Source organism: Marmota monax, unplaced genomic scaffold, assembly GCF_021218885.2.
Source record: "Marmota monax isolate L192 unplaced genomic scaffold, Marmota_monax_Labrador192_F-V1.1 WCK01_AAM20220418_F8-fsc00035, whole genome shotgun sequence".
Taxonomy (NCBI): domain Eukaryota; kingdom Metazoa; phylum Chordata; class Mammalia; order Rodentia; family Sciuridae; genus Marmota; species Marmota monax.
Window position 1 is genome coordinate 7,791,748 of NW_026691961.1, and position 10,478 is coordinate 7,802,225.

The window sequence follows — 10,478 nt, forward strand, 5'->3', positions numbered from 1 at the left end:
AAGCAATTAAAGCCACCAGCAGTGTTCGCTCCGGGCGGGCCTCAGGCAGCGGGGCAGCTGCCACAGCACATCTCACCTCACGCCCACAGGCCGCCTGGCCCCTCGCGTCTGCGCACCAGGCTGGACCTCTTGTGGGTGGGGGCCGGGCCTAGCTCACCTGTGTATCTAGCCAGAGCTGCCTCTGTCCACCCCTGAGATCCCTGGGCAACCTAGGACCCTGGCTCCTTCCAAGGCCCCTTTCATATGCCCTACCTGGCACCCACCTTCCTTTCCTCTGGCCTCTGCATTCTCCAGCCCCAAGACAGTCCAGGAGGGAGGTCCAAGTTGGGAGATAACTGCCAGGGCCGGGCAGGGTGTCCCCGACAGGCCAGCAGCAGCACACCCTCCCCCTCTGACCCAGCTGATACCCTCCCCTCCCTTTGGATCCCAGCAGGCAGGGGATATGAACCTAAGGTGTCCATAAAGGAGGTGGGGGCACTAGCAGGCAAGACCCTTAGGCCAGCATTGGGCAGGAGGCAGGAAGGGGATCTTGATGCAAGTTGAGGCAGAGTCCTGGAGGAGGAGGAGGAGGTTCTGTGTGGAGAGCAGGTGGGGAGTGGCTGGGCCAATCCAAGGAATGGGTCTCAAAACACTGTCCCATCAGTGGGCTGGACTGGGCAGTTCGGCCATCTCTAGAGTGCACCTGGTACCTGAGCCAGCCTGTAGACAGCAGGGTGGACTGGCCCTAGAGGGGTTCACAAAGCCCAAGTGAGGAGCAGACAGGACTAGCTGCTAAGGCAGGGAGTGGATGCCAGGGGTCTTAGGGGCCCTGCCTGGCGGTCTCCACCCCAGGGTCTTCCAGCCCTCTCCCCCTCCACTCTGCCCCTCATCCCCTCCCCACATCTCTACCCTTCCCCACCTTGCTCCCCGACTTCCTGACCACTTGGCCCCGTGCCCCAGCCCTCTCCTAGCCCTCACTGTTGGCGCAGCATGCTGCAGCAGCCTTCCTGGGCAGCGGGTTCTCACTGGTGAGGCCTCCCTGTCAGAAGCATTTAGTGTACAAATTAGTCGCAGCCTCCCTGCCTCCCTGCTCTGGGCGCTGGGCTGACAGAGCTGCAGCTTGGGGCCCTCTCCTGCCTGCCCAGGGCATACACTGCCAGGTGTGGACCCCTGGCCACTGCCCACATTCAAACAGGAAGGCCCATCCCCTGGGCAGCCAGGGCTCTCCTTGGGGCCCTTGACTTTGAGCTGGACAGTCATGCCTTCTGGGAAAGCTATGGGAATCCAAGCCTAGGGCCCACTACCTGCATTGTCCCAAGGAAAGCTGAGTCCCGAAGTTGAGGGCAGCTCTTGCCTAGACCTGGGTCTAGCTTGCAGGCCCCCACTGCCCCACCCGACAGCCGGCCTGCCACTCAGGCGGGGAAAATCATCTGTGACAAGTCCAGGAAGGCTGGCCCTGGGGGCCGCAGAGCAACACGCTCAGCCTCTCTTCCCAGCATATGGCTGCTGTCGGCCCCGGGCACTGCTCAGCCAGTGCCAGGCTCAGAGACCGGGTGGGGGCATGGGCAACCCGGGTCTCTCGTTCTACCCGCCTTGCCGGCTGCGCCCTCATGAACCAAGAGGCCCCTGCCCCAGCAGGAATGCTCCCCTGACAGGGAGCTCACTCCCACAACAGCACATAGCACCTGCTTCTCACCCTCTCAAGGGCTTCCAAGAGTGCCATTTGTCCAGGAGGGAAGCAGTCGGATCCCGGGATGCCCCAACCCCAGGAACCACATTCTTGCCCAGCCCTCGTGAGCCCCGGCTCTCCCTGCCCACTCAACTTCCCTGCCCTGTTCCTCCCCTCATGAACCTCCCTCAGGTCCCCAGTCTCCTCAGGGTCTTCAGCCTTAGTCCTGGGCAGGACCCTCAGAAAATACGGCCCTCAGTCCAGCCCTGGACCTGCCCCAGCCTGAAGTCCCTAGGACCACATCAAGGAAGGTGAAGCCTAAGGATGCCTGTGCCCTCCAGCCAGTGCTCCTCAGTGAGTGGGCAGGCATGAGCTGTGGCCAAACATCCTGTGTGGCTCTGACCACCCCAGAAAGACCCAGGGCTCCTGCCACTGCACAGACAGTCCCACTGTGGGCTTCAGGGCTGGCCTGGGGGCTCTATCCCATCCTTGTGTCTCTTGGACAGGTGCTGGGTGGCCCAGCCACACACCTGTCCTGGCTAGGGGTGTGACACTGAGGGGATGGGACAGGTCTTCCCCCAGGCACTGAGTGGCCACAGACCCCAATTGGCCTGATAAGCCCAGCACACAAGCCCCCCACACAGTCAGTTCTGGCAGAAATGAAGGTGACAGGCTGGCAGCCGTGGTAGACTGGGCAGAGAAGGTTAATGGCTGAGGAGGGGCAGCCTGCACCAGCACCCAGGAACCAGGCCCCTGTCCAGAATCCCACTGGAGCCAGACTGAGTCTCCACCTCTTCTGCAGAGAGGACTAAGGCCCAGGGAGTGTGGGCGGGGGTCCACTGGCTCTGAGCCACAGGGGAGTCCAGTCCCTGTTTCAGGAGGCAAGGGCCACCTCCCAGAGCCCAAGGTTTTCCCCTGGGGGAAGGGTTGTCTCAGCAGGGAGTCATGACCTAGAAGGAAAGGGAGGAGCCACCATGTGGCATTGGATGTGCTTCAGAGCCCCTGGGGCAGAGGGCAGGAGACAGCCATCCATGCCCAGCCCCAGACTTCTCAAGCAAACCCAGGGCTTGCCCCAGAGTGCAACCAGGGTGTGCCTTTCCCTCTCAGGGTTTGTCCCTCCTCTTCTCTCCCATCAGGTAGGGGAAGGGGCTCCACTGCTGGGCAGAGTGGGCCCCTCCTGCTATCTCCTGCTTTTCTGACCCTGTCCTGGCCTCCTCCCCTCTCTGGGGCTATCTAGTCACCTGAGCTTCACATGGCTTTGCTCCTACATGACAAGACCAAGCTCCCTCTGACCAGGACTCCCCAAGACTGACTCCCTAAGATAGGTTCCCCAAGGCGAGCTCCCCAAGACGGGCTCCATAAGACAGGCTCTCCATGATGAGGCTTCCCAAAACAGGCTCTCTAGGGCTCTCCATGACATATTCCCTAGACAGACTCCCTAACACCAGAGCTCCCCACAACCAGGCTCTCCAAGACCAGACTCCCTAAGACCACAGATCCCCAAGACCACAGCTCTCTAAGACCAGGGCTTCCCTGGATGATGGCCACAGCCTCCAGCCAGCCCATCCCCTGTGCTGTCAGAAATAGCTTCTCCCAGACCCTCAGAACGGTCAGCCTGAGGCTGGCCAGTGAGGACTAGAGAGAACACAGCTGTCCCTGGGACCCCTCACTCCCACTGTCTCAGAGTGACTTTGGCCTCTCTGGTCAATGCTCATAACAAGGGACGGTATCCTGGCCCCCACTCTCCACAGGGCTGCTGGCAAGATGGCAGCCCAAGCTGTCTCCCAGCCTGGGGCCACCTGCACGGTCAGCTGGTCAGCTGGGCCAGGCCAGTCAGGGAGAGAAGGATGGCATGCTGTTCTGGCCACAGCACCCCTCCCATCCCCCAGCCCTTCTGGGGTGTCCCTCAGGAGTGGGCTAGTGTCAGAAAGGTAACATGGGGGCAGGAGGAAGGTTTTGCCCATCCCCCAAAACCATGGGGCCCTGATCCTTGGTCAGCAGAGGGATCCCTGCCACCACCCCACTGCACAAACTGGCTGGTCACGGAACCAGGTGATGCTAGGCTTCTGGGTCCAGTGCTCCTCTCTGGCTACCCCATTAAAAAGGCAACACCAGAAGCCACTTGAGGGTCCTCTTCTTCCCCCCAGGACTTCTGCTCCCCTGACCTAGGCTAGGGAGGCCCCAGGAATCAGTAGCTGAGCCTGCAGGAAGCCTTGGTGTACAGGGGTCAAGTGGCTCTCTGCCTCCACAGAGCAGGCAGTGACTACTCCTCTGGCTGGAGTCACTATGCCGAAAATTGCCACACAACTCTGGGTCAGGAGTCTTCTGAGAATCATAGGCAGACTCCTGGAAGGAAATCATCTGGCTCTGCCCAGCTGCATCTCTGTCCACTTCTAGGTGGAGTGGATGGATCAGGTGAATTTCTGCCAGGACCGGCTGAGAAGTGGGACCCTGGAATGTTCAGTTTTGACAGCTGCAGAACAGCTCTGGCCATGAGGACACTGGGGGAGAGTGTTGCCCGGATTCATGGTGTGCTGGGTGAACACCCAGGGCCTTGAGGTCCCCTCACCATTGCACAGGTTCTCCCAGGAGTGTGGCTAGTGAGAAGAGGTCTTTGAAACAGCAGGCGAATGCAGCCCTGGGGCACCTCCCAGGGAGGGGGGAATGAGGACAGAGCACGGCGCTGGACCCAGATAGGTGTCAGCGCGAGGTGACCAGCCTGAGGCAGTGGCGGCTGTGGGCCAGGCGTGGGGAGCACACCCATTTCGCCTCCGGTTTGGAGTAAAGGATCCGTAGAGGCGAACCGGCCCAAGGAAAGCTGCAAGGGCGCGCTGGCTCCACTGCTTCAGCTCTAGGCGCGGTCCCTCCCGGCTGGCTCTGGGGGGCACCCTGTCCTGGGGCGCAGCCCGCAGCCCCAGCCTGGGTGGCCAGGCGGCTGTCAGGGGCCACAGCCTTGACGGATGAGCGCTGACGCCCCCTCACGCCGCTGCCGGGACCCGGGAGACTTGGCCGCCTCCGCGCACCCCCGCGGCAGCCTGCAGGCGACGGGGGCGGGGACGGTGCCAGGCGCCCCTCACTCGCCGCGCACCTGCGCGCCACTCTGTCTCGGCTGCACCGCGGCGTGTCCGGCGCTGTTCCATCCCGAGCCGTCCGGTGAGGCCGGTGAGTGCGCCAAGGCGATGAGGGAGGAGGTGGGGCGGGCGTCCTGGGCTGGGGCCGTTCCGCCTCCCGCGCCCCAGCCCTGTCGGAGGTCGCCGCGCCCGGAGCCCGCGCCGTGGCGCACGCGCGCGCTTCGCCGCCAACTTCGGTGGGCGCGAGGCGGCGTCGGGGGGACGCGGGCAGAGGCGGCGGTGGCTCCAGGGTCGCTGCCGAGTGAGGGCCGCTTCCCGCGCCCGGCCTCAGTTTCCCTGAGGCGTCCGCGGGCGCGGGCGGGAAGTTCGCCTCTCCGCGCAGCCTGGCGCAGACTTGGCGGGCGCCGCAAGCTCGGCTCGGCTGGCGGACGCGGGTAAGGCAGGCGGCGCTTCCCGCGAAGTTGGGGCGCCGGGCGGGCCGGGCAGGGCGCGGGGCGCAGAAAGCAGCAGCGCGGCTCCCCCAGCTCCCCACTGCCACTGCGTTTGGGGTCCAGGCTCTGCCAGGGGCCACCTTGGCGCCGCCGCAGCGGGGAGTCGGGGGAAGGGTGTGGGGTCCCAACCAGCTGCGCTTCAGCCAGGGGAAGACTGGGTTCTGGGTTCGGCTCCCTCGTTAGCCCATGGGTGGCGCACCCAGAGTCCCGAGTGGTCAAGGAGATCGGCGGGCTGTGACCTGGTGGCTGCCCAGTACCCCCTTCAGCGGGTTCTCCCCCAGAAGGGGATGCTTCCAAGTGTCTGTGAGCTTGCACCTGGGCACAGGTTGGGATGTGCTGTGTGGAGGTGAGTGTTTTCTTGTTGTGCCGGTGTGGGGGTGTCCTCCCTCCATGCATCCGTGCTGGGTGGGTCCCAGATGTCCTCTGGGTCCTCATGGGTCAACAGCTGATAAGATGGCTTCCAGAAGAGCCCCCCCCTTGTGCCTGATCTGGAGGGAAGCACAGGAGGAACCCCCATTGAGTCCAGGGGCCCAGGAGGAGCCCCAAATCCGGGCTGGGAGGTGGAGTAGGAGGCAGCACCAGTTGGCACAGCTGTGTGGCTCCCAGGGCTGGGTGATCGATGGCCCCAGCACAGCCGCCTCTGTCGCCTGAGCACTCCTATCTGTCATCTACATCTCGTGGGGTGGGGGACCAGGCAGGGAGAAGGGGCTGCTTTGTACCCACCAAGTCCAAGCTGGGTCTGCAGCCCCTTCCTGGGCCAGCTGCCTCCTTCCAAACTTGCAGCTCTTCTAAGCCTTTGCTGGCCCACACTCCACACCCAGGTTTGGCGATGCTGCCCTGTGGGGCCCCAAACATTTGGAAAGATAGCCCTCCCCACCCCCTGGCCATTCCTCTAATAGAGATGCCCACCTGGTGTTTGGTGGCCACAAGGGTAACTGCAGTGGGTAAAGCATAATCACCATCAGGAAGGAAGGCTGTGTCCAGCAACTGCCCAGCTATCCCCAGTCCTTCCCTGGCCATTGTGAGGCACAGTGTGTCCACACTTGTGGTTTTGTAACCGTGTGTGAGTCCCTACAGTATCTGCCTGTGTACTTGGGTGTGTGTGTACACATATGCCCTAACTCTGCTCTGGTGTACGAGTAGCCATGTCCACCGAGTAGGGTAGGGCTGTGTGTGTGTGCCAGGCTCTCTGCACATGGAGGCCTCCTGTGCAGAATCGGCTTGCCATGCAGAGGTTATTCCTGCAGGGGCTGAACAAGGGCTTCTGCAACCCTGCACACGACACACACACCCAAAGCCTGTGTGTACACACACACCATGCACCTCGCCCAGGCACAAGTGCTGGGGCAGTGGGCAGCCCAGGTGGCAGCCCAGATGGAGTGTGGAGCAGTTTCCAAGCCAGCCTGTGTTGTGGGGCGTGGGGAGAAGAGGGTCTTGGCTGAGCAGGGCCACTGCAGGCTTGGTCATTGACCTGCCTGAAGCCTCCCAGATGGAGCTGGGCCGAGCAGGTGGCTGTGCTGAGGGGCCATACTGTGAAGTTCACTCCCCCAGCCTGGGTTGGCCCCACGTGAGGCTGACTCCCCTCAGACATTTCCCGTGCCCACCTGACACAATGGTGGAGCATCTCAGGCGTGTAGGCACACAGGCAGTGTTAACCAGACACTTGCGCCTCTGCTAGTACTGGGCATGAAGCCCAAGGGCACTCTACCACTGAGCTGCTCCCCAGCCTTTTTTTATTTTTTATTTTGAGACAGGGTCTTGCTAAGTGGCCCAGGTGGGCCTGGAACTTGCGACCCTCCTGCCTCAGACTCCTGACTTGCTGGGATCACACAGGTGTGCACCACTGTGCTCAGCTGCCTTTGCTACTTTCTGTCTCAGTGGTCTTCACCTTGGCCTCTGACTCCACAGAGGCAGATGGCTCAATAGGGGCTGGGTCTCTGGAGGAGCAATGGTCACATTTGGCTTCCTTCATTCACTTACCAAATGCTCTCAGGTGCCTGCCTGTGTGGGGGTGGGGCTGCTTAGAGACTGACCATCCCAGAAATTGGCCTGCAGGGGCCAGCATGTACTCATGGCCAGAGGGATTTGTACAGGATCACCCAGTAAAATGCAGGAAACCCAGTTAAACTTTTCTTTCAGGTAAATGATGAATAATTTTTATTGTAGTTTCCAAATCAGCAGAGCCCATACTTACCCTAGAAAGTTACTGGATGTCTGTGTTGGGTTTGACTGGGTGCCTCATTCTTCATTTGACAATTTGGAGGCCCTATAGGTTCCTGGAGAGGCATTCAGGGAGGGGGCTGAAGCCACAGGGCAGAGGAGGTAGGGGCACCTGGGCTCTTCTCCTGGAGCTGAGGAGCCCTGAGGAAGGGAAGTGGGAAGTCTGAGGGACTTGGTGCTGACTGCAGTCCCCTGTCTGCAGGTAGCCATGGTGCCCCAGTCTGCCCACTAGCCAGCCACCATGTCCCGTGAGGCTGGCTCGTGCCGTGTGGGAACTGGGGCCAGGGCAAGGTCTCGGAAGCCCAAGAAGCCACACTACATCCCCCGGCCCTGGGGCAAACCCTACAACTACAAGTGCTTCCAGTGCCCCTTCACGTGCCTGGAGAAGTCCCACCTCTACAACCACATGAAGTACAGCCTCTGCAAAGACTCCCTCTCACTGCTGCTGGACTCCCCAGACTGGGCGTGCCGCCGTGCCCCCTCCTCTCCCAGGCCCCACATGTCTACCCCAGATGGTTCTGGGGACCCCCCAAGCCATAGCAGGCAGCCCACCGTGCCAGACGCCATGGTCACTGACGGCCTTTCCCAGCGCCATTGCAGTGAGGTCCCTAAGCCTGGGGCCAAGGGGTCTCCAGAGTCATTGCCCACTCTGGCCAGGGCTGCTCAGAAGGGTCCTGGCCCTGGTAGGCTCCTGATGGAGTCCTGGAAGCCAGAGCTGGGCAGTGGTACAAGGAGCATGGCTGTAGGGGTTGTAGCCTCAACAGGCCCTGAGAGAAGTGTCCCCTGCTACCCACCACCCACCCCGGGTGAATTCCCAGAGGCCCAGAGCGTCCACCTGTCACTGCTGGGTGTCAACTACCCTCTTGGCCCTGGCCTCTTCTCCTACCTGGGTCCATCACTGGCTGCTGCTGCCCACATGCCCTTCTTGGCCTCAGCCAGCCCTCTGCTGCCCCCCGCTGCCACCTTCCCCTCCCCACAGTCCCCTGAGCGGGCCGCCCCAGCCCCTCGCCTATATTATCCTCTGCTCCTGGAGCAGAGTCTGGGGCTACCAGCTGGCAGGGCCGGCCCTGCCAAGCCCTCTATGCCCCCTAAGGGACCCCCTGGGACTCTGGCTCCTGGGCTGCTGAAGGTGCCCATTCCAGGGCTGGGGGGGGCCTGGCCCCATGGCACCCCCAGGGATCCAGGGCAGGAGGGAGACCCCCAGAGACAGCTGCCCCTGGGGAGCAGGCTGGAGCTCCAGAAGGCCTCCTCAAGCCTGGCGAAGTTTGGTTCCCAGAGCAGGTGGGTGCCTTGGACTGCGGGTTCTGGGGATGGAAAATTTAGGGAAGGGCTGGGTTGGGGGTGGACCCTGTTCCAAGCTAACTTGCTGGGAGTACAGCCTCCAGGCCACAGAGGAGAACTGAGACCTGAGAGCATCTCATCTGTCTTTGGGGAGCTCCTAGCCCTAGACTGGCACCTTATTCCATTTCCCTGGGGCCATGGGTGACATGCTGGTCAGGGACCCAAGGGGCAGGGTCTGGGGCACTGTGGGGGGCTTTGTGACCTTCTGATTGACTCTTATTCTGCAGCCTGCCATCAGGCTCCTCCCTGATGCTCTGGCCTGAGGACAAGGAGCTGGGTGACCCCAAGGCCTCAGGTCCTGAGGTCCCCGTCGCCCAGCAGTCACAGGCCCAGGTGCTGGGAAGCCCAGGACCTGTGGGTGAGGACCTGACCCAGGCCCTCAGCGACTATGCCAGGGTGGAACAGCACCTGGGGCAGTTGATGCCTGTTGGGGGCCTGGCCCCCCAACCTCTGCGGGAGCAGCTAGGAAAGATCCGTCGAGAGCTGCTCACCATCCACCAGGCACTGGAGCGGGCAGCACGGCCACTGGACACACCTCTTGACCTCTCTGTGAAACGGGTGCCTGCCAAGGGACCTGAGGCACGAGCAGAGGCCTGGGAACTGCCTGAGCTGGGCCCCACACTGGCAAGGGGGACCCCTGAGACTCCCAGCATGCTGGGCCACACAGCACCTGAGCCCTTCTCCAGCCATACCACCAAGTGTGAGGCAGACTCCAGTGTCCCACCCCCCGGCCTTCCCCTCCAGGCCCATGAGGACCCTGTCATTCCTGGCCGTGGCTGGGGTACTTGCGTCCGGGCTGGGGGCTCCCAGACCCCTAAGGATATCCCTGGCCTGCAGAGCCCCACAGGTGCTGAGGTCTAACCACAGCCACATAAGTGTGATGGCCCTGCCCCTGCCCTGGGCCCCTTGCCAGGAGCCTGTCCAGCCTGTGCATGTGGACAGACCCCACCAGCCTGTGACTGAGGCTGTCTCAGAGCTCTGTGGAAATTGCTAGGTCATGGTTATTTATTGATCACAGTCATAGACATTAAATAGATACCACCTTCAAACACGCTGCCTGGGCCTCCTTCCTTTGCTGCCCCAGCAAAAGTGCCTGGACATTCCCAAGGAAATGTCAGAGCCTGGACATCTTGGGTGGGCAGTGTCCCTGACCTCCCTTCTGGCCTCCCACCTTCCATCCCAATGCCCTGACTTAGCCCTCCTTGAGGGGCTAGGGACAGAGACAGGATGGGCAGGGAGATGCCTGCATAGTCTGGGCTGCTCAGGATGATCTCACTTGCTTTTTAGGGGTGGGCAGGGTCCTGGGCATCCTGCAGCCCCAGACAGCCCAGTCTGCCCTAGCACAGCTTGTATGTGGTTACATGATGCCTCTTGCATTCTGTGGCTCAGGGCTGCTCACCCTATGTGGCCTTCTCTGGGCCCCCGCCAGTCCCTGCAGCCATGATAGGCATCGGTGGCCTTCACAGCTCGCTGCCTCCCTCCCAGTGCCCGCTTGGCCTTCCAGGGTGGGGGTGGGCATGTCCTCCATGGCCACCGGGAACGCCCAGTGCAAGCTGCCCTCCAGGTGCCATTCCTGTCTGTACCTGGCTGGCCAAGCTGGGACTGGGCCAGCCAGGCTAGGGCCAGTCAGAGCAGGACTCTTGACTGCCCCATTGACCGTGCTGCCTGGTGATAGCATCAGACAGCCACCCCACTGCAAGGCGTTAC

General features: G+C 62.1%; 1 protein-coding gene across 5 annotated transcripts; it reads left to right on the top strand.

Moving 5' to 3' along the window:
• The first annotated feature begins 3,753 nt into the window (after positions 1–3,753).
• Positions 3,754–9,824, top strand: Prr35 (proline rich 35). Of its 5 annotated transcripts, XM_058578491.1 has the most exons (4): positions 3,754–4,810; positions 6,965–7,043; positions 7,633–8,711; positions 8,999–9,824. In XM_058578491.1, exons 3-4 carry the CDS (start codon positions 7,672–7,674, stop codon positions 9,630–9,632), a joined length of 1,674 nt encoding a protein of 557 aa, XP_058434474.1. In that variant the 5' UTR covers positions 3,754–4,810; positions 6,965–7,043; positions 7,633–7,671; the 3' UTR covers positions 9,633–9,824. The 5 variants fall into 5 exon arrangements, with proteins under 5 accessions (XP_058434474.1, XP_046297188.1, XP_046297179.1 ...); XM_046441232.2 differs by lacking the exon at positions 6,965–7,043; XM_046441223.2 differs by lacking the exons at positions 3,754–4,810; positions 6,965–7,043 and adding an exon at positions 4,958–5,153.
• The last annotated feature ends 654 nt before the right edge of the window (positions 9,825–10,478 follow it).